Source organism: Giraffa tippelskirchi, chromosome 7, assembly GCF_054371585.1.
Source record: "Giraffa tippelskirchi isolate mGirTip1 chromosome 7, T2T-mGirTip1v1.2.pri, whole genome shotgun sequence".
Lineage (NCBI taxonomy): Eukaryota > Metazoa > Chordata > Mammalia > Artiodactyla > Giraffidae > Giraffa > Giraffa tippelskirchi.
The window spans coordinates 85,577,804-85,605,780 of NC_137281.1; the positions used below are offsets into that span (position 1 = coordinate 85,577,804).

The 27,977-nt window shown below is 43.1% G+C and overlaps 2 protein-coding genes and 1 long non-coding RNA gene across 5 annotated transcripts in view; 2 read left to right on the top strand and 1 right to left on the bottom strand.

Annotated features, from left to right (window-relative positions):
* Positions 1-1,373: 1,373 nt before the first annotated feature.
* On the top strand, positions 1,374-16,158 carry LOC145512502 (transmembrane protein 202-like). Its single transcript, XM_081506349.1, has 5 exons — positions 1,374-1,483; positions 1,748-2,000; positions 14,227-14,376; positions 14,976-15,107; positions 15,824-16,158. Exons 1-5 carry the CDS (start codon positions 1,403-1,405, stop codon positions 16,012-16,014), a joined length of 807 nt encoding a protein of 268 aa, XP_081362475.1. The 5' UTR covers positions 1,374-1,402; the 3' UTR covers positions 16,015-16,158.
* LOC145512509 (uncharacterized) lies at positions 13,479-27,974 on the bottom strand. Its single transcript, XR_014058571.1, has 3 exons — positions 27,589-27,974; positions 15,801-17,140; positions 13,479-14,313 (listed from the first exon to the last, which is right to left on the bottom strand). It is a non-coding gene; the product is annotated as an uncharacterized LOC145512509 (long non-coding RNA).
* LOC145512501 (transmembrane protein 202-like) overlaps positions 26,297-27,977 on the top strand; it is a 32,010-nt gene continuing 30,329 nt past the window's right edge. For 2 of the 3 annotated variants that reach the window (XM_081506348.1, XM_081506346.1), the window contains exons 1-2: positions 26,976-27,084; positions 27,687-27,936. In XM_081506348.1, the coding sequence (XP_081362474.1) occupies positions 27,007-27,084; positions 27,687-27,936 (328 nt within the window). In that variant the 5' untranslated portion in view covers positions 26,976-27,006. Of the gene's footprint in view, positions 26,410-26,975; positions 27,085-27,686; positions 27,937-27,977 lie in introns of those variants that run through there. The other variant, XM_081506347.1, reaches the window with a different exon arrangement.

Genomic DNA, 27,977 nt, shown 5'->3' on the forward strand with positions numbered 1-27,977 from the left:
TGCCATCCAATCATCTCAACCTCTGTCTCCCCTTTCTCTTCCTGCCCTGACTCTTTCCCAGCATCAGGGTCTTTTCTAATGAGTCGGCTCTTTGCATCAGGTGGCCAAAGTACTGGAGCTTCAGCATCAGTCATTAGATGTGAATAAATGCTTGTTTTGTCATATTCATCCCAGGCTTTAGCAAGTTCCCAGCTGGTCTGAACATCTTGCCTTTTGGTAGTACTGAGACTTGAATGGTGCCTGACTTACTCCTTTACTAGTTTTAGGAGACAGAGAGTAAAATAATTCTTTTGCAGAAGGAGGACTATGTGCTAAAATACGGACAAAAACTAGCAATTAATAGTAGTTCTCACTGGCTGAAATAAAGAATAGGTATCCACAAGTTGGGATGGGTGGGGAGAATGTATGCTAGGAGAAAAGTGTGCTGGGACATTCTGATTCAGCCCAAACTTTGGAAAACAAGAGCTGGTAATCCAGCTGGGCATTTACTGGAATCAAAGTTCATGCTGTGGAACAGGATGACATCTGTTCAGTATCTTGGATTGGTTTTGAGCTCCTGTGGGGAAAGGAGTTAGGACCAATGCTGAGAGTTGTCTGAAAAGGAGACTTTGAGATACTCTGGGCATATGTTGCGCTGGCTGTGGAACCAGGGAAAGGCTATTCTCAATTCCACGTGGAAGTCAACACTGCTGCGTTATCTTGATGGTAGCTTTCAGCACATTGGCTGGTAGCCCCCTGGGGTAGGGACACTGGCATTTTCACAGACCCCTGTCTGCATTGGCAGTGGCAGAGGCTGCACCTTGAATGGTTTCATGAGTAGAGGACATTGAAGAGGGGAAACTAGAGCAAAAAAGGAAGAAAAAGGAGGATGCTGAATGAAGGACCATGGCTGACAGATTCCTGCATCTATTGAGACATGCCTGAGGTCTTCCACTTAAAATTGGGGCGAGAATATGAATTCTGAACTGCTGAGATATCTTTATACATAAACATATTTATATTCCTATCAGATATATAATCTTAAATTATAACCACAAACTATTGAGTCCTGGAGACCTCCGAGTGTACTTTTTAATTTGCTTTTAGGGAACTACATCTCATTTATCTTTATGTCCCAGGACCTATCACAAAACTTGACATGTAGCAACTGGTGACAAAATATTTGTGGATTTATTTAACAAAGGAGTTGGGAGGGGTCAGAGAAGGAGGGTGCAGAGCATTACATATACATGCACATGCTTAACACTTGAGGATTTCTTCTCAATCTGACCAGACCCAGAATATGAAGCAGAAATGGAATCTGTGCCAAGGGGTTTCTGGCCCCCTTTGAATTCTGCCCAGTGTGTATGAGGATGTACCGAGACAAGTTCCGTGGCAGTTAGAAAGTGAACTGGCTGCCAAGATGGAGGGGGAGGAGAAAACAGTCTTCACTTTCTACTATCCTGAGGTTCCCAAAGTCAAGGGGGACCGGAGATACCAAAGGGTGAGGAGATATCTAGTTGTAGTTCAATGGGAAAGAAGATTACTAAATGGGAAAGAAGAGTACTTGTTTAGAGGTGGGTCTAGACAGAGTGTCCTAACAATAGGGAAAAGATGACCCTGACCTATTTTTTTTACGGAAGGGGTAGGGAGAGATGTCCCAAGTTCACATGTGGGGGCACTTGAGGTAGAGAAGAGCAGGAGACCCCAGGGATTAAGGGTTATCTTCTTGGGTAGGCAATATCTCCCTCATCCTTTGCCCTTGTAGCCTACCCTCCCCACCCAACATCCGAGTGCCTCGATGCCACCCCAGAGGCGACAGCAGCATGTGGATCAGACACACACCTACATCCGAATGTTCTGTGGCAGCCTCTGTGGCTTTAGCCTCCTAGTGCTGATCTGCATGTCCCCAATGAACTGGGTGCAGTTCTTGGTGATCAATGATGGCCTTGAGCTCTACGCAGGACTCTGGATCTCATGCAACCATGAGCTGTGCTGGAGCCACACACCCAAGCCACCCTGTGAGTGTCACTGAATTGAATGCTGCATGCCCCACAGTTCCAGAATTTTCTGCCACATTGGCTCTTCATCTTTTTTCCTCCAAGATCTTTCGACCTTCACCTCTCTGAGTCCAGAAGGGATCTCAGCTAGACTGTGAACATGGACGTCCTTTTCTCTGGTATCCTTGGTGTACCCTTTCTCCTTCATACCTCAGGTCATTTCCTCTCCCAAATTATGAGCTGATAGTCTTTCACTCTCTGGGAAGAACTTGTTTGTCATCTATGAGCTGTTCTTGTGATGCAATGAGATTGTTAGTCTAATGTGGTTTGCAGAAATAAGAGTGCTGGATCATAGCTGGAAGATAGAGCAAAGTGTCTCAGCCTCCATCAGTTTTAACTTTCAAGGTCAGTTTGTTCTGCTAACTGTAGAAAAGAAGTTGAATGCATGTCAGATATGTACTCAGAGAAGACAATGGCACCCCACTCCTGTACTCTTGCCTGGAAAATCCCATGGATGGAGAAGCCTGGTAGGCCACAGTCCATGGGGTTGCTAAGAGTCGGACACGACTGAAGCGACTTAGCAGCAGCAGCAGCAGCAGATATGTAGTATAACAAATGCCAGATATTTAGAGAATAAACTGTCAGATTTTTGTGAATTTAAGTAAATCTGAAGATGCAACACATAATATTAAAAAATAAATTTCTAGGGGAACTTCCCTGGTGGTACAGTGGCTAAGAATCCCAATGCAGGGGGCCCAGGTTCAATCCCTGGTCAAGCTACAAGATCCCACATGCCACAACTAAGAGTTCACATGCCACAACTAAGACCTGGCACAGCCAAAAATATAAATGTATTAAAAATAAATTTCTAGGGCTAGAAGATACCATATGCATGAAGTTTTTCAATCAGAACTAAGACTTAGAGGAAAGCTAAAACTGTACTACACAGTTTCCCTAACATCCACCAAGAGATACATTTACACAAAAGAACAGGTACTGTGAAAGAAAGCATACATGAGTGAAGTGTTTATTTCTCCAAAGATGAACAGGAGTCCAAGACTTGGGGGGAGGGGGGCATCTATCCAACCCTGAAGTGGAGTATCACCTATTTGGCATGGGCTCATATTTAGTATGGGTTTCCCAGGTAGCTCTAGTCGTAAAGAACCCACCTGCCAATGCAAGAGACATAAGAGACGTGGGTTCCATCCCTGGAGGAGGGCACAGCAACCCACTCCACTATTCTTGACTGGAGAATCCCATGGACAGAGGAGTGTTGGTGGGCTACAGTCCATAGGGTCGCAAAGAGTCACACATAACTGAAGCAACTTAGCATCCATGCACACATATTTAGTATCTGGAACTAAGGGATAGGATCCTAAAATGAGATCTTCAGGAAGAACTAAAATGAAAGGCAGGCAGACAATTCAACTTCATCTTCAACTAAAACTAAAACCTAGAGAAAATAATTGCAGCAAATATGAAAGATAGAAGGTTAATGGCCTTAATATATATTAGATGATATACAAGTTTTCATTATAATAAATAAAATAACTCCATAAATTTTTTGTAAACAATTCACAAAACAGACACTGTGGATGTCTAACAAACATAGGAAAAATTACTTTAACCTTGATCTGTCATTAAAAAACAGCAAATCAAATGAACAATGAGATAGGATGTTTAGCCGTGATATTAACAGAGATGTGTAAATGATAATATCTGTGCACAATGCTGCACACTCTCACACCATGAGGAACAACCAAAGCAATATGATAAGTGCATCCAGAGATTTACGCTCACTAACTTCATTTCTAGAGAAATGGAGTAAGAGATACAGGCATAGTGACTTCCCTGGTGGTCCATTGGTTAAGACTCTGTGCTTCCCCTGGCTTGGTCAGGGGAACTAAACATCCTACATGCCTCATGGTGTGGCCAAAAAAATAAAAATAAAATAGATACAGGCATAAACATTAAGCTGCAATTGTATTTATGTTACTGGGTACCCAGGCTAAACCTCAGGCTTTGAGATTATTATTTAAAATGTTTTAATAATTTTATTTGTTTATTTTTGGCTGTGCTGGGTCTTCATTACCATGTAGACTTCTCTCTAGTTGTTTCTCATTGAGTGGGCTTCTCATTGCAGTAGCTTCTCTTATCGCTGAACGTGGGCTCCAGGGCATGTGGGCTTCAGTAGGTGCTGCACATGGGCTCAGTAGTTGCAGCTCCCCCGCTGTAGAGCTCAGGTTCAGTACTTGTGATGCATGGGCTTGGTTGCTCAACGGCATAGGGGATGTTTCCAGACCAGGGATCAAACCTGTGTCCCCTACCTTAGCAGGCAGATTCTTTACCATTGAGCCACCTGGGAAGCCCCTATTTAAATCTTTAGTGAATCAGAATCTTGAAATGTTGTCACTTAAAGCAGTAATTTATTTCTTGAAGCCTTGAATTCACCTATGGGGCCAACTATTGTTTAGAGAATGTCAACTGAGTTCTTTAAGTACACAGTTGTAAGTCAAGTATCCACCCTATTTCCAGTGTTGTGCTGTGCTGTGCTTAGTTGCTCAGTTGTGTCTGACTCTTTGCGACCCCATGGATTGTAGCCCACCAGGCTCCTCTGTCCGTGGGGATTCTCCAGGCAAGAATGATGGAGTGGGTTTCCATGCCCTCCTTCAGGGGATCTTCCCAACCCAGGGATCAAACCCAGTTCTCCTGCATTGCAGGTGGATTCTTTACCAGCTGAGCTACCAGGGAAGCCCATTTCAATGTTAACTAGTCCTAATTCTAGGGTCAATAATTAATCTGCAATACAGATTTTGTTAGGAATGCCCCAAACGTTATCAGTATGTCTAGGATTCATCAGCTTGTAATAATAACATGCTATTGTAAGGCAAGTGCAGAGAAAAAGAGAGCGAGCCAGGCAGTCAGGCAAGAAAAGGGAAACTTATTAGAGGGAAAAGAGAGGGTGACTGGCCCTTAAGGAGAACCAGCAACCTCCCTTTCTGACGGAGTCCTTCTTATACCCCACCAACGAAAAATTCTCTGAAGGGATGGTCACGTAGCTGGAGTTCTGGAATCTGGTGGTCTCGCAGCTTTGAGAAGATAGGCGCCAGTGAGATAACAGGAGGCCATTTGGGGAATTTCATCAGTCTCAAGGATCACTGTGATTTACTCTTTGTTTGCGAGGTCGACATAACGAGCCATTTTATCAGTGAGACCCCATGTGGACCCTATCATTCCAGCCTTTTTGATTTAGGATAAGGGCCGAAGGTCAGTCTTCTATAACTGCTTCCTGCAGGACAGGGGCATCGTGGGGGTGAGATAAGAAAAGGCTGGAATGTGGGTCAAGGGGATTTGCATGGGGTCGAAGTTTTTGATAATCTGAGTGAGTTAGAAGTAGCTTGTGGATAGTTCGGTTGGTGAAGTCTTGTAAGCGATCCTGCCACTGTAAGAGTTACACTGGGCTCCATAGAGGTGATGAGAGTTGGGCCCTGGGGCCCTGGGCACCTTCAGTCTTTAGTGGTGAGTCCGAGGAGGCTGGGCAGAGCTGGGTTGGAGGACTCCTGCTCGGGACCAGGAGGGGATGTCTGGATCCCTGGAGAGGGATTTGGGCAGTTGACCTTCCAATGTCCCTTTATGCCACAGCTGGGACATGGACCTGGAGGAAGCCTTGGCTTTAGGCATGAGCGAGCCCAGTGGCCTTCTTTGCCGCCTTTGAAACAGTGCCCAGGGGGCTTCCTTTCTTTGTTGGTTGACGGAGGCTTGGAGCCATGTAGGGCAGTGGCTAAAAGGTGGTATTTGGCCTGATCTCGTTGGGCCTTCTCTAGCTTTGCCTGTTCTTCCCAGTTATCAAAAATCTTAAAGGCTAAATTTAAAAGGTCTCATTGAGGGGTTTGAGAGCCTTCTTCTGCCTTTTTTGGTTCCTTTCAGATATCTGGGGATGACTGGGAGATAAAATGGGTCTAATTTTGTATATTTTTGTAGCGCTTCCATTAACCTGGCTAGAAATTGTGCCGGGTTTTCGTCTAGTCTTTGAGTTATTTCCCGGAGCTTAATTAAAGTTGACGGCTTTATGCCCTGCCTTTTGAAGGCCCGCAATGAAGCAAGCAAACATATGATTACGGGCTGTTCCTCCAGGTCTCCCTGCCTGATAATCCCAGTTGGGATCATCTGGTGAGGGGGGAGCCATGGCCCCTACAGGCTTAGTGTCCTCTGTCCTGTGTATCTCATCAGCATGCGCCTGAGAGGCTTGCCATACTCGTTCCTTCTGTTCTGGGAGAAGAGTGGAGGAAAGGATGATGTAAATATCATGCCAGGTTAAGTCATAAGACTGGGTAAGATACTTGAATTCTTTTAGATAATTATCAGGGTCTGAGGAGAAGGAGCCAAGATGCTTTTCAATCTGAGATAGATCGGTGAGGGAGAATGGGACATGAACCCCAACAATGCCTTCTGCTCCAGCTACTTCTTGTAAAGGGCGGAGTGGAGCAAGGGAAGGAGTGGGGTGCTGCAGTGAAGTTTCCTGTTTTAAAGTTGTTCAGGACCAGGTACAGGGAGGGGATCTAGGTCTAGGGAGGTCGGGGTAAAGCCTTGGGACCCTCAGGGTAGAGGGTGGGGCTGAGGTCTCAGTGTATCTTAGGCACAGGCTGGGGAAGGGGGTTGGGAGCTGGAGGCCTGCGCTTGAGAAGGAGGGAGAGAGGAGGGGGCGTAAGGTAGAGGTTGTGGAACTGGATCTGGAGCGGCTGCAAGGGGATCAGGAGCGCTAGGGGCGTGGGCTGTGGTCAGGAGGGTCGAAGGAAGAAGAAGAAAAGTCTGAACAGGGATCAGGAGACACTGTATTAGGAGGATGTGGCCCAGAGTGGGCTAAGAGTATTTGAGAAGTAGAACAGGATTCACAGAGGGGGTCGAGAGCGAAGAGCAAAGAGAGCCTGACCATAAGCCTGACCACTTATCATTGTGGCGACAGAAGTTATTGAAGTCCCGTAGAGGATTATAACCAAGAGTTCCGTTTTCTGGCCACTGGGACGTGTTATCAAGTCTGTATTGCGGCCAGACAGTGTTAGAATAGTAAATAAGTCTCTTTGGTCTGATCTCCCCTTGAAACCTAAGCTTTTAGGTTTCAGAGAAGGCATCCTAGAGGAATAGATTTTGAGGGCTGGGATTGAGAATTTCCCATTGCGGCTGAATAGGGAGGTTAGACAAGGGCGAGAGAAAGCGAGGAGAAAGATCCAAGAGAAAAGGTGTCACCGTTCTCAGGACTTTCTCAGAAAGTAATAATAGTCTGCTTTGAAATGGGCATCCCCCTATTTCAAAGTCAGATGGGGCACAAGGCCAAGGGCCCGAGGGCCATGGGCATCCTCCCGCCTAGTGCTAGGACTTGGAAATGAAGCGAGAGTGAGAGGATCCAAGAGAATGGGATTTCACTCACCCTTGTAACGGATGGATGAAGTGTGGGCTGGTGTGTGGATGTCAGTCCAGCAAGGCAAGTGGAGAGTCCCATCCCGGAGCTCGTCCCAGCTTCTCGGCCAGGTCCAAGGGAGGGGACCCCGGGAGGTGGGCTCGTGAGAGAAGCCCACCCAGTTGCGGTGGATCTTCCCTCCCGGGTTTAGGCACCAGAATGAAAGGCGAGTGCAGAGAGAAAGAGAGCCAGCCGGGCAGTCAGGCAAGAAAAGGGAAATTTATTAGAGGGAAAAGAGAGGGTGACTGGCCCTTGAGGAGAACCAACGCCCTCCCTTTCTGATGGAGTCCTTCTTATACCCCACCAGTGAAAAATTCTCTGAAGGTATGGTCATGTAGCTGGAGATCTGGAATCTGGTGGTCTCGCAGCTTTGAGAAGATAGGCGCCAGTGAGATAACAGGATGCCATTTGGGGAATTTGGTCAATCTCAAGGATCACTGTGATTTACTCTTTGTTTGCGAGGTCAACATAATGAGCCATCTTATCAGTGAGACCCCATGTGGACCCTATCAGCTATTATTGCTCAAGTTCAAGAACTGTGAACTTTTACCTACTGGATTGCAAAAATTTAGCCACCTCTCCCATGGTGTCCCCAGTCATTTCTGAGACTTTCACTGGGGCTATCTCAGATGGGCTCAAAAACGTGTGTGTTCATGTTCCTCCGTCCTAGACTTTCTTCAGGCCGTTGTTCCTCTACCTCTATCCTCCCCTGGTTCTAGATAACTGATAACCTCTGTGCCCTATTGGTAATGGGATGAAGAAAGAATGGGAGTAAAGGATGCAATCCTTCATTTCTACTACTAGGTCTCAGCATGCAACAGACCTTTCTGCTAATTTCCTACATAACATAAGTGAGATCAGACCATAATGTAAAGGAATGTGTGTTGCCAATGAGAGGAACTTGAACTGTTTTGCAGAGGGTAGAGAAGAAAGCCTGGGTCTTTGGTCCAGAGCCAGGACTCTGGGAACTGTCAACACCCACAAGCTATGTAAGGATGTTTGATTCTGGTGTATCTACCAGCTACGAGTGAATCTAAATACAAAGAAGGTTTCAGAACTTCCTCTCCAGAGTGCTAGGTATCCATCCAGAATCTCTTGTATTCCAAAACCACCTCCTTTGGGCACTTCCCCTGAGCCTGGGGGAGTTTTGATCTTATGCTCCTGGAATGAAGGCACAATGGCAGCAGCTTGGAGATTTAAATTTGGCTAAATAAGTGGACTGATTCCTCTGCTTGTCTCCAGAAGCACCTTCCTCATCCTCAAAGTCAATGTCTACTTCCCATCTCCATCCACTCAATCTGGCTCCTTCAGAGTAAAAAGGGGCTAGATCCCTTCGGAGCACTGCTACCCTGTCCTGGCTTTGATTTTTGCTGAAGAAACTAGAGTGAAGTGAGGGGAGCCCTCTTGGAACATCTCATTACCAGATGACTTCTCTACTCTGCTCTTTATTCCTCTTCTTTTGTTGTTGTTGTTGGAAAAGGAAAGTTTGCTTTATTGAGGAACCCAGCAACCTGGGGAGAAGGTGGGCTTGTGTCCAGACACCAGCTCTGAAGATTCTGCTCCACCATGAAAGCTTCTCAGATGGTAAAGAATCCACCTGCATCGCAGGAGACATAGGTTCGATTCCTGGATCGGGAAGATCCCCTGGAGAAGGGGATGGCTACCCACTCCAGTATTCTTGCCTGGAGAATCTCATGGACAGAGGAGCCTGATGGGCTATAGTTTATGGGGTCGCAAAGAGTCAGACACGACTGTGCATGTATTTTATATATTTTATATCTATGAATGTTTCTAAAGCGAGAATCATTTGGGGAGTAGGTCAGAGTCTTCACTATCTTCCACTGTGTGCAGATTTTTTACCGATTGGTTGGTGGTGAGGTAACAGGGTGGTGTTTTAGGAACCTTGTGCTCAGGCTGAAGTCACCATCCTCTATGTGGGTGGGGGACTTAGTTCCTAGTTTCAGGACTTAATGAAGCTCAGATTCTTTTTTTGTTTGTTTTTTGGCTGCACTGGGTGTTTGTTGCTGTGCGTGGACTTTCTATAGTTGCAAAGAGCAGGGGCTACTCTTCGTATGGGCTTCTCTTTGTGGTGGCTTTCTTTGTTGTAGAGCACAGGGCCTAAGGCACTCAGGGCTTCAGTAGTTGCTGTATGTAGGCTCCAGAGTGAAGGCTCAGTAGTTGTGGCCTTGGGGCCTACTTGCCTTTCGCTTGTGGGATCTTCCCAGACCAGATATCGAACTGGTTTCCCCTGCATTGCAAGGCGGTTCTTAATCACTAGACCACCAGGGAAGCCTGAAGCTCGAGTTCTTGATATGTCATCACAGAAAGAATTCAGGGAAAGACAAAGTGATAGGTAAGAAGTGGATTTATTTAGAGAGAAACACACTCCACAGACAGAGTGTGGGCCCTCTCAGAAGGCAAGACCAGCATGCTCTTTCATCTCATGTTGTCTTTACTTCCCCACTGCTTCCTTTTGGGGTGTCAACAGCCTTAAAAGAGATGAGCATCTCACGTGAACCAAACCTATTTGTTCACAAGAGTGGGGTGGTTTACAGCCCTATAGCTCTCACTTTCCAGAAACTCTTGGGCAAAGTTTTACTTTCCTAATAATGGAAGGGGATCTTGCCCATCAATTACAAACTGCCAAATCGTTTCTCAATTCACGGAGAAATGCTACTTCTTTCCTGTTGGCTAGTGCCCCCTCCTGTCCTGGCAGCTTTAACATGCTACCTGGTGGTGCTCTGAAGTGCAGAATCACTGATCGGGATGATCCTAAGAATACCAGCAAGGACCTTATCAAGTTTTTCAAATGATTTGGACTTCTCTGCCAAATTGAAAGTGATGTCTCTTCCAGGATGTTAGCTTCATTGTCTTCCTTAACTGGGAGGCTTGTTTTGCTCTTCCTGCAACCTAAGTCCACATCAACGCATGTCCTTAAAGAAAGCTTAGAAATGTTTGGGTACAGGTGACCCACATGGGTGTTCCTTCTATCTAAGGCACTCCTCTCTGGACCAAGACTTCTTACTGACATGTACAAGTAGGAACTTTTGTAACAGGTTCTAAAATTTTTGAAACATTAATAGGTAAGCTGCCATATAAACTGTTGGTTAGGGCTTCCTTGGTGGCTTATTGGTGAAGAATAACCAGCCAATGCAGGAGACACGGATTCGATCTCTGGTCCTGGAAGATCCCACATGCCATGGAACAACTAAGCCTGTGTGCCACAACTACTGAGACTGTGCTCTGGAGCCTGCAAGCCATGACTACTGAAGCCCGCACACCCTAGAGCGGAAGCTCTGCGGTAACAGAAGCCACCACGTCGAGAAGCCCACACACCACAATGAAGAGTATTGCCACAATGAAGACCCAGTGCAGCCAAAAATAAATAATTTTTAAAAATTATTGTGATTTCTTCTTACAGAATGTAGAGGCTTGAATTCAGCTTTCAGACCTTTGTTTTGTTACATGAATTAAAAAAAAAAAAACTATGAAGTTAACCAAATTCAGCTGTTTTAGACTCTGAAGCTAAGTGCTTAGTTTGGTTAGATAATTTGTTGTATATCATTATGACTGGTAGACATGGTTCCTCTAAGGGTTTAGACTATACTATGATGCAAATCTTTAGTTGTTCTCATGGAATTGTGAGTGATCTTGTTTACGGAGTTTTCAGGAGATGAGAAACTGAGACTGAAAAGATGGGTAAGAAGAACATGAAAATAGTCTTCCGCTCGTGGTAGAAGAAAGACTGGACTGTAACATCTTAGACAGGAGCTGGTCTGGATATCTTAGTCCTCTTTTGTGTTTTAAATATCAGAACCCATGTGAACCAGCGTAAACTAAAGAGTGAACTTATTTATAGAGATTCAGAAGAATCTCATAACTCCCAAAGACAGGAAGTTTTCTGGATCTCAGGGGATTCCAGATCTCAGGCAAAGAAAATCAAGCCAACTAGTCATTCAGTCTCTCCTGAACTCCTTTGTCACTTCACTTTGTTTATGCTTTTTTTTATCTCTACAGCTCAGTTTTTCCTGCTTATTAGTATGTAAGTGCCTGGAAAGGGGGATATCCCAGGCTAGCTTTATATCTTCTTGGTTCAAGCAAGCAAAAGAGGAAAGTAGCATCAATCAGTCCCAAATCCAGCTATCCAAGCACAGGAATTAAACTGGTACCTTTCCTTGGTCCTGCTAATGATAGTCAAAGGAGTTGTAGGCAAGGGTCCAGGGCTTGAGACAAGGGCTGTGAGGGCCCATGGAAGACTATAGGCTCAGTACTGCAAAAGATGCCTAGCACACTGGGCTTCATGCAGCTCAATCTAGATGATGGTTCTAACTGGCTAGTTCTGTATATAATTTTATTTATTTATTTTTGGCTGTGTGGGTCTTTGCTGCTGCATGGGCTTTTCTCTAGTTGTGGTGAGTGGAGGCTACACTCCAGTTGAGGTGCATAGACTTCTCTTTGCGGTGGCTTCTTATTGCAGAGCACAGGCTCTAGGGCTCTTGGGTTTCACTAGTTGTGACACAGGGGCTCAGTAGTTATAGCTCAGGGCTCTAGAGCACTGGCTCAATAGTTGTGGAGCAGTGGCTTAGCTGCCTCCCAGCACATGGGATCATGCCAGATCAGGGATTGAACCCACGTCCCTTGCACTGGTAGGTGGATTCTTTACCACTGATCCACCAGGGAAAGCCCTACCTGGCTAATTCTGAATGACCTAGTTTTCAGAAAATGTGCTGCCCTTGAGTTATCATGTTTTAATGTGGCTAACTTGTTGGGGCCATGTAGCACCTGACCTCTGTGGGTAGGAGGGTGAAAAAGAAAGCGAAAGTTGCTCAGTCTTGTCTGACTCTTTGTGACCCCTTTGGAATTCTCCAGGCCAGAATACTGGAATGGTAGCCTTTCCCTTCTCCAGGGGATCTTCCCAACCCAGGGATCGAACCCAGGTCTCCCAGGTTGCAGGCGGATTCTTTACCAGCTGAGCTGCAAGGGAAGCTCAAGAATATTGGAGTGGGTAGGAGGGTGGTTTCTCTTAATGGAAATCACTGTTATTGATTTTGTTAGCCAGTGGTATGTTCTAGACAATAAAATAAAACTTAAGAGGCAGTTTGTGGACTAGGATAAGCTTGGTAGTCTTCTCGCTAAGGTTACTTGGAAGCTGGACTTGGATTTTTAGGCATAAAAGTGCTTAGAGAACTTTTCCTGGTAGGGATGAGCTGGCCCTTGTTACATTCAGACAGAAAATAAGCTAGATGAGGAAGCACCCTATAAAGAAACTGAATATATTGGTAGATCTGTGGTATCTCAGTAAAGATACATCTACTTGTAAGTTACTCCATTTCTTAATTCTTCTGTAAAACTGGGAAAGATATTGCTGGGGAAGTCAAGTGAAGGATCTATTTCATGTTAAAGGGATATAGTAGCAAAAAGTAAGGGCTGGCGGGGCTTCCTTGGTGGTCCAGTGGTAAAGAATCAGCCTTGCAATGCAAGGGACACAGGTTCAATCCATCCCTGGTTCAGGACAATCCCATGCTGAGGAGCAACAAAGCCCACAAGCTGCAACTACTGAGCCCATGTGCTGCAACTACTAAAGCCCACTCGCAAAAAAAAAAAATAATAAAAAAAAATAAAGCCCACTCGCCTAGAGCCTGTGCTCTGCAACAAGAGAAGCCACCACAATGAGAAGCCTGTACACCCCAACCAAGAGCCCCCTTGACTCTCCACAAGTAGAGAAAGCCTGAGTGCAACCTTGAACACCCTCCACAGCCGAAAAATAAAATAAATAAGTAAACAAATCTTAAAAAAAAAAACAGTAAGGGTTGGCACATTCCCTCTTCTTTCTTACCAACACCCAGTCTGAAGGGGCAGAACCAAGGAGAGCAGAGCCCTGGCGCCAAGAGATGAGCGAGAGGAGTGTTATGGCACCAGGGTCAGGGCATTGGAGCAAAAGAACCTTAGCAGACCTGTCCTCAAACACACGTGAGATGGGGCCTTGAGAGACTCAGAAAAAAAGGAGGTATTTGTGGGGTGTTAAATTCCTGCAATCCAGTAAATTGGGGGTTTGAAATCAGTACGATATGGGAGTTAAGGTAAATGTGACTTCCTATTATAGTCACAGGCTGATTGTTCATGCCAGATACATTTAAAAGAGAAAAATAAATAGAAACAAACTCCAACAATGGTAAAATCATTAAGCAAAGTATGTTGATATGATAGAGTATCTTGTAGCCATTAAATGTGATGTTTACAGCAGATCTGAGAAAAATCCTACTGCATCATCTCTTTAAAAAAATCACTAAATTCAGTATCATGTCGACTATGTACAGGGGATAGAAAAATACCAGAAAGAAACCAAATAAGATGCTAATAATGGTTGTCTGTGGGTAGTGGGAATGCGGCTGATATTCTTCCTGCTTCTTGGCACTTTTGTAGTACCTCCAATACTATATTGAGTATATACTATGTTTAGAATTAGAATTAGGAACAAGAAAAAGTTTAAACATGTGTTGTAATATTGGTCACACCTCTTACAAGCTGGTCTACATCTAAGTTACTGTGTTAACATACCCAGAACTATTTGTATATTATCTTTAGTTTTACAGTGAAGGTTTTGCCTTCATAGTAAAAAAATTCCAAATATCAATGAAGAGCTGGGAAAGATTCTTTCTTCTGCCCTGAATGCCACATAGCAAGCTCAGTTCCATCCTCTTTAGTCTTCACTCCCTTCTCTAAGACTCTGTCTGGTTTTCTTAAGGAGAGGTTCCCAGCTGGACTAACCAAGCCTCTCCTTCTCTTTGGCAGATTACCTCCAATATTCCAGGGCCTTCTTCCTCATCTCTGTCTTCACCATACTTGTTGTCCTTGGCTGGCTCTTCAGTTCTTGCCTCCCTAGAAGAGGAAGGGTGACTGGTAACTTGGATCTGAAGGTATCCATGCTCAGCTTCATCTCAGGTACAGACCTAGATGGCAGGGTAGTACTGTGGTAAAATTGTTGAGGGAACAAAGTTCCTCTGTGTGGGTTTTTTTTTTTGTTTTTTTTGTTTTTTTTGTTTTTTTTCTGTGTGGGTTTTTATCCTCTTTTTCTTGTTCCCTTTCTCTTCTTCATTCCATTAAGTTGCCAGCTACCTGCCCTCTCTTACTGTATGAAACACATTAGTTAACTTAACCCAGGGAAGAGGCCTCCCCTTGGTCAGTCATCTTGGTTAGATTTTTATCCCTTTGATCCTTTCTATGTAATATGGTATGGGCTTCTCCGGTGGCTTAGTGGTAAAGAATCTGCCTGCAATGCAGAAGATGTGGGTTCGATCCCTGGGTGGGGAAGATCCCCTGGAGGAGGAAATGGCAGACCACTCCAGTTATTCTTGCCTGGGAAATCCCATAGACAGAGGAACCTGGCAGGCTACAGTCCATGGGGTTGCAAAAAAGTTGGACACGACTTAGCAACTAAACAATGACAAATAATATGGTGTCTGGAAGTAGAAGAACTGAGGGTAGCAGTCAAGGCAAATTAAAGACACTGAGGGATGTGACATATTTTCTTCTGGTCCTAGCCTCCTGCTTGCTGCTCTGCCTCATCCTGTTTCTGGAACAGGTCGACTTGTATACTTCGGAAACCGTGGAGTCAGCTTTCCTATGGCCCTATCAGGTTAACTGGGGGAGTGACTTCATATACTTGTTTGCGGGTGAGTCAGTCTCTTTCCTGCCTTAAGCTAGGAGGATGGAAGGGGAAATCAGTTCTCGAAAGGGAGGAGGAATCTAGGAGAAATAGAAGCACTAACCATTCCTGTTAAGAACATTCATACCTCAAGAGGCAGTGTGGTATGGTAAAGAAAACATGCATTTTGGAGTCTGAAAAAAAATCTAGAATTAGTAGCCTGTTCTACTAACTGGCTTCCCTGGTGGCTCAGACGGTAAACCATCTGCCTACAATGCGGGAGACCTGGGTTCAATCCCTGGGTTGGGAAGATCTCCTGGAGAAGGAAATGGCAACCCACTCCAGTATTCTTGCCTGGAAAATCCCATGGATGGAGGAGCCTGGGAGGCTACAGTTCATGAGGTCGCAAAGAGTCGGACACAACTGAGCGACTTCACTTTCACTTTTCTACTAACTGAGGCACAGATGGGTTGAGAAACTTGCTCAAGACCATACAGAAAGTAGGAACTATGATTTGCATCCAGGAGGTTCAAGCTTTGTCCTAACCATGGAAGAAGTTCAGTAATGAAATGGGGGTGCAGGAGGGTAAAGGAACCCTGCTGGTGGGGGGCAGGGGGTGGCGGGGGATTGACTTCACTGAAAAGAGCCCTTGTGAGCTGAGTATTGAAAGAATAAGTTAGAATTTTCAAAGCCAAAAGACCATCTGTCTCTTGAAACTCACCTCAAATTCTTCTCTTCCCTTAGGGATTATCTCCTTTCTCAATTACATAACTTCCAGATCTTCTCCTCTGGATCAAGACATCACTGCAGTTCCTACAGAAAAGTCAAGGCTGGGATTTGGTCCAGTGCCTCTGTCTGTTGAAGATGACTGGTCAGAGCTTCTGACAGAATCTTCCAGTGAGATCAATAAAAACCCATCAAATATAGAACTGTGACTGATAAGACAACCCAACTATTGCTTGACTTAAAAACAGGGGAGAAGCTAACTGAGTAGGGAATGATTGTGCAAATTTGAGGAAACTCGCCTAATATCATGTCCATATTACTGAAGGGGACAGCATTAAAGCTGATGAAATGTCCTTTGTGTATGTTGCATCCAAAATGTGTATGATAGTCATAAAACAAATAATGAAAACTCACAGAAGAAAAAGTTGCTAAAAGAAAATGTCAGTGTTTAGGTACATGGATGAAGGAAACTAGCAATAGATGGCAGTGCATTGAATCAGAGTTCTCTTGGGAATAAGGGATTTCACAGACCAGAGGGGTGCATGCAGGAAAATGTCACCAAATTTTGTTTGAACTTTTCTTTGCCATGTATGGCCTTGGGAATACTCAGGATGGAAGGCATTTGCACACTATTGTTGAATCTGAATTGGGCATCATTACCAGAAATGGAATGAATATCAGTGGAGATAATACCTACCACCCAAAGGAGTTGAGAAGTGCTGAATAGATTTAGGGGAATCTATGACACCTCCCCTTTCTATGAGGAATGGTAATTTGAAACCCTTATAGTCTATTCAGTAAACTGACACTTCTTTCTAGCTGGGGGTTATGTGAACCAGACATCTGCAAACTCTGAAATTCTTTTTTTTTTACTCTGAAATTCTATACAAAACTCATGTGTGCTCTTTTCTGTGAAGAGGGCCATACTGTACTTTTTTATTTTTAATTGGAGGATAATTGCTTTACAATGTTGTGTTAGTTTCTGCTGTACAACAACATGAACTCCATCAGATTCTTGATAGGGCTCTGACCCTTCTGATTCTTTAGGAATCTATTATGTCTTTCCAAGTCAAATGAGGCTAAAGGACTTTCTTCAGCCTAAGCATATATGTGGACCAAGTTAAAATTTTTCTCCATGTTTTATATACTGTGTTCAACTAAGTAAGGGTAGGGGCATGCAAGTAATCACATGAATATTTTGATGGCTAGAGATCCCTTTTAAACTCAGACCAGATACCACGCAGAAGGTCATGGGACATTCATCCTGTCTTTTATTCCTCTAGTAGCTGCCACTGCGCTTCCGTTGGTTGAGGTCCATCCTTCTTCTCCTCAAGCCTGGCAATAGAATGGAATAGTGGCCAGTTTCAGCCCTTGCTGCTCTTAAGGATAAGCCTTGGGATCATTTTGTTTTAAAGATTTGTTGATTATCACTGTAGAAAACAAACATAACAGCTCTAATAATCCTGGCCCCCATCAGTAATTCCCAATCATTTCCAGATGGTAACTGGAAGACTGTTAGGTTAATACTTCTGCTTTTATTCTTAAAGGTGGGAGTTAAGCAGCACATGCGTGTATATACCCACCCACAGAGATACACACAAATGCATGTATATAGACACACCCCATTTTGACCCTGCCTTAGAAAACCCTTTTCTCCATGTTGGCGATCTTAGTTATGGCAGAGTCTAGTGTCTCCCTACTTCAAGGGGCCTCATTTCAGAGGCTCTTCAGGCTGTTCCTGGGCCTTTGTCTGGTTGTTAGATATGGAGTTCAAGTCTAACTCCCCCTCCTCTTGTCACCACTAACACTAAGTATACCCCACATGTTGACTAATTTAGAACTTACCGGGTTCACAAGCTTTATTTATTGTATGATTTGGTTTGAAGACTGTAATTATATGACTAAATTGACTAATTTGACTAAAATGACTCCCTAGTTGGGTACTTGTGATTCTTCAGGGAATGGAAGTTTTAAGTGCGGTGAGAAGGAGGAAGCAGGTGTGAATGAGAAGGATGCTAGCTATTCAGAAAGTAACCATCAAGGCCCTGGTTATTACCAGAAGATAGCAGCCAAGTTTTCTACTTTGCTATTAGAGAATGATCTTTAAGCATAGAGATCCCTTCATTTCTCCTTTAGAAACTGAATGCTTGGGACTTTTCTGATGATTCAGTGGTTAAGAATATGCCTTCCAATGCAGACAACACGGGTACCATCCCCGGTCAGGGAACCAAGGTCCCATATGCCATGGGGCAACTTAGCCTGTGTGCTGGAGAAAATGGTACACCACAGTGATAGATCCTGTGGGCCACAACGAAGACCTGACTCAGCCAAATAAATAAGAAGAAACTGAATGCTCTATTTTCTTCTTACTCTCTTTGTTTGCTCGCAGAGAATCCCTTTAAAAAGCTTAGATAGACTTCCAATAAGATAGCTCACTGGGGGCTTTCCTCATGGTCCAGTGGCTAAGACTCTGAGCTCCCAATGCAGGGGGCCTGGGTTCAATCCCTGGTCAGGGACGTAGATCCCACATGCCACAGCTAAAGAACTCACATGACACAAAGAAGTTCAAAGATCCCACTTGGCACAGCTAAGATGTGGTGCAGCCAAATAAATAAATACTAAAAAAAAAAAAAAGGGATGGCTCATTAAATGACCCTTTGCTACATCCCCTCTGCTCCAGATATATTACATGACAGATGAACGGAGAAGGAGAGAGGGGAGGGGGAAATACACATGTATAGCTAGGTCAAAACAAGACAAGCATTTTCAAAAACCAGAAAAATAACAAAACCACAATGCTGTGATGGAGTTAAGCCAAAGACTTATTGGGCTCAAAGTCCAAAAGTTTGGCAGAGGTGAACAGGAAGACAGTTCCCGTGGAGTGAAAAGGACTAAAAGTGCTTCTCAAGATATGGACTAGAGCCAAATTCCCAGCTCTAGTTCAAACTAGGGACTTAAAAGAAGCTGAGGACTTCCCTAGTGGCGCAGTGGATAAGAATCTGCCTGCCAATGCAGGGGTCATGGGTTCTATCCTTGGTCCATGAAGATCCCACATGCTGCAGAGCAACTAAGCCCCTGCACCACAGTTACTGAATCTGTGCTCTACAAGCCCATGCTCTCGAGCCTGCCAGCCTCAACTACCAAGCCTGTGTACCCCAGAGCCTGTGCTCCACAACAGGAGAAACCACTACAATGAGAAGCCTGTGCATCACAACTAGAGAGTAACTAGAGCAACTAGAGAAAGCGCAGCCCATGCAAAACAACAAAGGCCTAATGCAGCCAAAAAATGAATAAATTAATAAATTAATTTTAAAGATATTTTAAGAAAAGAAAATTGGGGCTGCAGTTTATTTGGAACTACAGATCCAAAGAGGTAAAAGGACACAAGTACAACCTTGCTTTATGAAGCAGTGCATTGATTCATTAACTAGGTCATAACAGAACAGGAAATCCGAAATATCTTATGAGACCTGACCCTGTACTGGGATCTTTGGCCAAAATAAGGAAATCCCAAAACTATCAGTTGGAATGAGCATACAAGGAGAAAAAGAAACAAAAGAGCCAGGAAAATTTTTTTGGTGCCTGAAAATAGGAATTTCAACCATATAAAGAAATGTTCATTTCATTTCATTGATTATCTGCTCTAATTTTTATTAATTTTTTCTTTGATTTACTTTGCATTTAATTTGCTGTTATTCCAGTTTCCTAAGGAGCATAGATAATTGATTTGAGATCATTTTTCTTTACTAATACATACACTCAGTGCTATAAATTTCCCTCTAAAGCCTGCTTTCGCTGAATCCCACAAATTTTGGCAAGATCTATTTTTCATTTTCATTTAGTTCAAAATATTTTAAAATTCTAAGTTCTCTTGAAGTTTTTTCTTTGATCCGTGTGTTATTTAGAGGTCTGTTATTTAAAATCCAAGTGTTTAGGGAATTTTCTAGTTGTCTTTCTAAAGTTGAATTTCAGTTTAATTCCATTGTGATTTGAGAGCATACACAGTAAAATTTTAATACTCTTAAATTTGTTAAGGTGTGTTTTATGGCCCAGAATATGATCCATCTTAGTGGATATTCCACATGAACTTCAGAAAAATTCTCCTGTTGTTGCCCTGAAGTGGTCTATCATTGTCAGTTATATCCAGTTGGTTGATGGTGTCCTCATTGATGTTCTACTTGCTAGATCTGTCCATTTTTGATGAAGAGTGTTGCAGTTTCATGGCAAATAGATGGGGAAACAGTGGAAATAGTGACAGACTATTTTTGGGGCTCCAAAATCACTGCAGATGGTGACTGCAGCCATGAAATTAATTAAAAGATGCTTGCTCCTTGTAAGAAAAGTCATGACCAACCTAGATAGCATATTAAAAAGCAGAGTCATTACTTTGCCAGCAAAGGTCCATCTAGTCAAAGCTATGGTTTTTCCAGTAGTCGTGTATGGATGTGACAGTTGGCTTATAAAGAAAGCTGAGCGCCAAAGAATTGATGCTTTTGAATTGAGGTGTTGGAGAAGACTCTTGAGAGTCCCTTGGACTGCAAGGAGATCCAACCAGTCCATCCTAAAGGAAATCAGTCCTGAATATTCATTGGAAGGACTGATGCTGAAGCTGAAACTCCAATACTTTGGCCACCTGATGTGAAGAACTGACTCATTGGAAAAGACCCTGATGCTGGGAAAAATTGAAGGCAGGAGGAGAAGGGGACGGCAGAGGATGAGATGGTTGGATGGCATCACTGACTCAATGGACGTAAGTTTGAGTAAACTCCGGAAGCTGGTGATGGACAGGGAAGCCTGGCATACTGCAGTCCATGGGGTCGCAAAGAGTCGGACACAACTGAGCAACTGAACTGAACTGAACTGTTGAAGTTTCCAACTATGATAATGGACCAATCTATTCCTTCTGGTAGTTTTGTCAGTATGTGGCTCATGTCCTGTTGTTAGGTACATACACTTTAAGGATTGCTATTTATTAAGGGATTGACCCTTTTATCTTTATGTAACATTCCTCTTCATCCCTTACAACTTTCCTTTTTCTAAAGTCTGCACTGTTTGAACTTAATAAAACTATTACTAGTTTTATTAAGGAACTATTACTAGTAGTAGTAATAGGAACTATTACTTCCTACTTTCATTTGATTAGTGTTAGCATGGCATATCTATCTTCATCCTTTTACCTTTTATCTATATGTGTCTTTATTTTAATTAGGCTTCTCTTAGACAACATAGAGCTAGGTCTTCTTTTTTGACTCACTCCAAAAATCTCTGTTTTCTAATTGGTATATATAGACTATTGATGTTTAAATTGATTTTTGATATAATTGGATTAATGTCTACCACATTTGTCACTATTTTCAATTTGTTGTCCTTGTTCATTGTTCCTATCTTTGTCTTCCTCTCTATTTTTGCCTTTTTTGGTTCTAATTGAGCATTTTATGGACTTTCCAAGTGGCACTAGTGGTAAAGAACCCACCTGCCAATGCAGGAGAACTAAGAGATGTGGGTTTGATCCCTGGGTTGGGAAGATCCCCTGGAGGAGGGCATGGCAACCCACTCTAGTACTCTTGCCTGGAGAATCCACTGGACAGAGGAACCTGGTGGGTTACAGTCCATAGGGCTGCAAAGAGCTGGACATGACTGAAGTGACAGCACACGCACGCAAGAGTATTTTATGTGATTCTGTTTCTGTCTTTTCTTAGCATATTAGTTATACATCTTGTGTTTATTACTTTCCTTAGTGGTTATCTCTGAGTTTGCAAAATCCATTTACAACTAATTCAACTTCCATTTTCAAATAACACTATGCCACTCACAGGTAGTGCTGGTGCCTAATAATAACAAAATAATCCCAACTCCTCCCTCCTGTTACTTATATCATTGCTGTCATTAATTTCACTCATACATGAGTATATATGATACATTGTTGATGTTATTATTTTAAACTATTATCTGTTAGATCAATTAAGAAAAATGAATGTGTTTATTTTACCTTCACTTATTCCTTCTCTTATGCTTTTCCTTTCTTTATATAAAGTTTCTGACCTGTATCATTTTCCTCCTCTCTGAAGAACTTCATTTAAAATTGCCTGCAAGACAGGTTTATTGACAACAAATTTTGTCAATGTTAGTCTGTCTGGGTAAGTCCTTATTTCTACTTCACTTTTGGAGGTAATTTCACAGGTTACAGAATTCTAGGTTGGGTTTTTTTCTCTCTCAACACTTTCAATATTTCACTCCACTCTCTTCTTGCTTGTACGGTGTCTGAAGAGAAGTCAAATGTAATTATTTTCTTTGCTCCTTTATTGGTAAAGTGCTTCCCCCTACCCCACCCCTGGCTTCTTTCAGGACATTTTTGCTACCTTTGATTTTATGCAGTTGAAATATGATATTTCTAGGTGTAGTTTTTCTTTTCTTTTGGCATTTATCCTACTTTTGATATTCTCTGAGATTCCTGAATCTGTGGTTTGGTGTCTGAAATCAATTTTGGGAAAATTCTCCGTCTTATTGCTTCAAATATTCCTTTATTCTTCTTTTTCCAGCATCCTGACTTCATGTATGGTACCTCTTTAGTAGGTGTCCCACAGTTCATAGATATTCTGTTCCATTATTTTCAGTCTTTTTTCTCTTCGTATTTCTTTTTGGAGGTGTCTGTGATATATTCTCATGTTGAGATTATTTCCTCAGCCATGTCCTGTTTACTACTCAGCCCATCAAAGACATTCTCTTTTTCTATCACTGTGTTTTTCACCTCTAGCATTTCTTTTTAAATTTTTTCTTATGATTGCGATCTCTCTGCTTACATTGCCCCTCTATTCTTATGTGCCATCTACTTTATTCACCAGCACCTTAGCATATTAATCATCATTGTTTTAATATGTGTGATAATTCTAACATCCCTGTCATACCTGAGTCTAGTTTTGGTGCCTGTTTTGTCTCTCCAAACTATGTTTTTTGCCTTTTAATATAGCTTGTGATATTTTCTTGATAGCTGGTCAGGATGTACTGTGTAAAAGGAACTGTGGTAAATAAGCCTTTAGAAATGTGGTGATAAGTTGTGGAGGAAGGGGGAGCACTCTATAGTCCTGTGATTACATTTCAGTCTTCTGGTTTTTTTGTTTGTATTGGCCATGCCACACAGCTTGTGGGATCTCAGTTCCTCAGCCAGGGGTTGAACCCACACTACTGGCAGTGAGAGCAGAGTCCTAACTGCTCAGCCGCTAGGGAATTCCCAGCCTTTCAGTGAACCTATGCTTCTAGACTGTGAGCTTCACAAGCGGTCCTCAGTTCTCCCTTAGGTGCAATAGGCTGATCTGAACGGGCTGAAGTTGGGAATTTCACTTCTCTCACAGGTCAGAACAGGCTGGAGTTTGACATTTCCTTTCCTCCGGATTGGTTAAACTCTGATAAAACCCCAGCAGTTTAGGCTCTGATCAGATAGTTTCTCCTCAGGGAAGTCCTTGTTAAGAAGAACAGAATGCTCTGGTACATTTTTTTTTAAGTATTTATTTTTAAATTGAAGAATAATTGCTTTGCAGAATTTTTTGGTTTCTGCCAAATATTAACACGAATCAGCCATAGGTATGTATATGTCCTCTCCCTCTTGACCCTCCTTCCCATCTCCCTCTCCATCCCACCCCTCTAGGTTGTTACAGATACTCTGTTTGAGTTCCTTGAGCCATACAGCAAATTCCCATTGGCTGTCTATTTTACATATGGTAATGTAAGTTTCCATGTTACTCTCTCCATACATCTCACCCTCTTCTTCCTACCCCTAACCCCGCATGTCCATAAGTCTGTTCTCTATGTCTGTTTCTCCATTGCTGCCCTGCAAATAAATTCATCAGTACCATCTTTCTGGATTCCATATATGTGCGTTAGTATATGATATTTATCTTTCTCTTTCTGACTTACTTCACACTGTGTAATAGGCTCTAGGTTCATCCACCTCATTAGAACTGACTCAAATGAGTTACTTTTTATGGCTGAGTAATCTTCCATTGTATATATGTACCACAGCTTCTTTATCCATTCATCTGTTGATGGACATCTAGGTTGCTTCCATGTTCTAGCTATTGTTAAATAGTGCTTCAATGAACACTGGGGTACACGTGTCTTTTTCAATTTTGGTTTCCTCAAGGTACGCCTAGTAGTGGGATTGCTGGGTCATATAGTGGTTTTATTCCTAGTTTTTTAAGGAATCTCCATACCATCTTCCAGAGTGGCTGTATCAATTTAAATGGTTCCTTTTCCCCTCTCATGGACCAGAAGTATAGGATTCTCTAATATTCACTGCAAGAACCTGGTTAAGTTGCTGGAGGTAAAAGTCACTAAAGTGTGAGGACTTCTCTATGACTGGGTTGCATTGTCTATTTTTTCTTTCTTTCCTCGTGGTTAATGATTTATTACAAAGGATAATAAAGGACAGGAATGGATAGCCAGATGAAAAGTTACCCTAAGACAAGGTCCCGAGAACAGGGGTTTCTGTCCCTATGGACTTCGGAGTGCACCACCCTCCCAGTATGTGATATGTTTTTTTTAACTGATGTATAGTTGACTTACAATATTATATAGATTTCAGATGTACAACATGGTGATTCACAATTTTTAAAGTTCATAGTTATTTTTAAATGTTGGCTATATTTCCTGGCTATATTGCTGTGCAGTATATCCCTGTACCTTATTTACTTTATACATTATAGTTTGTAAGGAGGCCATAGTTTTTAATCTCTCAGACTTGTTCACACTGAACCTTCTAGTGCAGATTTTCCTGCTCTGGTACTAATTTCTGCAGACGTTTCTGTTCCAGTAAGTTTTAATTTCCTATATTTGCCTTTCTGCCTCTCCAGTTCTGCAGGGTCACAGTTTTCCTTGTGATCTAAGAAGAGTTGTTGATTTTTTTCAGTTTGTTTATCTTTTTACTTGTTGTTATAATGGAGTGACAACTTCCAAGCTCCTTGCATGCCAGACTGGAAACCAGAAGTCCTGTCTTTCTCTTTTACCTTTCTAATTTTCAATCAATCAAGAAATATCACCTATGCACTTCCCTGGCAGCCCAGTGGTTAAGACTCTGTGTTTCCCCTGCAGGGGACAAGGGTTCCATCCCTGATCAGGAAATGAAGATCTTGCATGCCACGTGGTGCAGCCAAAAAAGAACAATTTTTTTAAAAAAGAAAAGAAACAGCACCTAATCATTATGATGTTCCAAGCACTGATGTTGAGCATACACAGCTGAATAGGCTGTGTCCCTGCTGCTGAAGGAGGCTATAGACCAGAAGGAAACACAGACAGACAATTGTGAAACTATGCAATAAAGATTATGAAAGGACAAGTACAAAGTGCTGTAGGAGCACAAATTCTGGGATTGAGGGCTGGTTTCAGAGAAGGCTCCTCTCAAAAGTTAAGAGTAGAATGACTTTTTAAATTTATTTTAAAAGTTTTTATTGAAGCATAGGTGTGTTAAAATGTTGTGTTACTTTCCACTGTACAGTAAAGTGAATTAGCTATATGTGTACATATAGCCCCTCTTTTTTTGGATTTCCTTTCCATTCTAGGTCACCACAGAGCACTGAGTATAGTTCCCTGTGCTATATAATAGGTTCTTATTAGTTATCTATTTTATAAGACAAGAATGACTCTTGACTAAAGTTAATAAAGATAGGTTGGGAAGTGTGATAGGTACCATGTGCAAGGTAGATAACATTTGCACCAAGTGCAAATGAAGGACCATGTTGGGTTAGGAAACTGCAAGAAGAATAAAATGATTTGGAGCACAAGGTGAGAAGGAGGGAGAAAATGAGCCTAGACGTCACTAGGCTTTTTGCTCCATGGCATTAAGAACCATGTCCAGCAGGAAACAGATGGCTTTGCTCAAACTGAGTCTAAAAGACTTAAGGGACTATTTACAAGGATCCCTAGGACTGAAAAAGATTTTGGAAAACCATCAGTGAGAAGAGCCATTACCACCCCTAAGACTGATCACGTAAATGAAAGGAACACGTGACCAGAATAGAAAAGGGTGACTCTATGGAGAGGACTAGCCTATCAGGAACTCTCCTTACGGAAAGGGACATGGACAACCCTCGTAGTACTCTGTTAAGGAGAGAATGAGTGAAAAAACATATCGATCTCTACACCTCTGATCTTCTGCCCATGCCTGCCATTGGTCAAACTTAATCAGAGGCTGGATGGCAAGAAAAGCCCAAATTGGTCAGCTCCTTGAACAATGATGGGGAGCAGATCTGGAGGGGCATGTGGGAGATCTCCAACAAATCACTGCGCCCCCCAGTACCTGACACAATACCTCACACAAATGAGCGATTAGATGACTGAATAAGGTTGAATAGTGAGCAGAAACTCCATCTTGTTGGGTTTCACTGATTCATGCTAACATAATTTTACTTCATAGCAGTGGGGAACAATCAGAGAATTTAAGCAAAAGGGAGACACAATCAGATTTGCATTAACAACATCAATCTCGGTAAATCTGTGCAGAATAAACTGAAGGAGAGCAAACCTGGTAGCAGAGAGACCAGGTACAAAGCCGTTGCAGCAAATCCAGGACAGAAATGACAGATATCCTAAAGAAGTGGAAACAAAAATACAAGGTGGGCTTGAGAATATTAAAGAGGTAGAATTGGCAGAACACATTGTGATTGACTGGTGGGAGATAATAAAAGGGTATGGGGGACATCCCTAGTGTGGTGCAGTGGCTAAGACTCTCCAATGCAGGGGACCCGGGTTCAAACCCTGGTCAATGAACTAGATTCTGTATGCTGCAACTAAAGATCCCACATGCCCCCAATGAAGACTGAGGATCCTGCATGCTGCAACTAAGATCCTGTGAAGCCAAATAAAAAGAATAATAATAAATAAATATTTTAAAGAAGAAAAGGGTACAGGATGGGGGTTCAGGATGGGAAGAGGATGACTCTGTTTCTTAAAGACCTCTTAGGTGTTGATGTGTCTGTGAAAAATCTGGGGTCAGCGTGCAGATTGCTGTAGGAGTCTGGAGTTCAACAGAGACCTGGGTGGGAGTCTTGGATTGGATCAAATCTGGCAGATGAGACAGTGTCACAGTACCCATGCTTTGTGTTCTGACTCCTGCTGTCTCAGTCTCCTGGGTGGGGGGAGGGGCAGGAAAGGGTGTTGGGAGGGAGTTGAGTTCTATGGCAGTTGACTAGAGCAGTGAGCCAGAAGCCAGGATGGAGAGAAGAGAAGGAAATGAAATGGCCTTGCAGAGCATTTACAACATCAGCAGAATGAGCTACCCAACCTACAGGGTGTGTGTGTGTCTGCCTGTGTGCTCAGGCGTGTCTGACTGATTGTGATCGCATGGACTGTAGCCCACCAAGCTCTTCTGTCTATGGGATGTTCTAGGCAATAATACTGGGATGGGTTGCCATTACAGGGTGGGGAAAGCCTTTTGTGAGCCAGGTAGGGGTTGAAGTCCTTTCGGAGGCAGCAGCTTGTGTGTGTCATGGGGCGACTGTCAAGGCAGGAGAGGCGAAACTCACTCCATTTTTTAAAAACTGAGGAGAGGTGAAATGGACTATTTTTTTAAGTTAACACAGTATTGAATGGGGGATTTTTGCTGAAACAAATGCCTGTGTCAGGCGATTTGTTAGGGAAGCGAATGTTCAAACGTCTCCAGTCAATAAAGTTCAGGTCGGGAAAGATATATTAATACATCTGTGGTCAGTAAGTTGTTAATATTGAAAAATAGTTGTGGGAGGCTGGGGCCAGAGGAGAAAAATACCCTGAAGTGTGGAGGGAGGAGGACTTACCCCCAGCACAAGTCAGGGCTTGACTTTTCTGTGGGTGGAGATGGAGACGCCTGGGTTGAGATTCCTTCCGTGATGTCTTCCTTCCTTCCACACCACAGCCAATTCTCCCCCGCTCGCACCGCTTCTCTTCCATACCGCCCTACCAGCGCCGGCTCCTGCAGAAAAGCCGCAGCTACGTTCGCCATCTTTGTGCTTGCTCATCGGGCTTCAACTGCGTCCTGTTGCTCTGCTTGTCCCCTTTACACTGGGTGCAGTTCGTGGTGCTGAAGGACAGGCAGAAGCTCTTGGCAGGGCTCTGGACCTTATGCCACCATGATCTCTGCTGGGGCAACACTCCGAAGGCCCCCTGTGAGTACTTTCCAGATTCCAGCCCCCTCCTTCAGTACGCC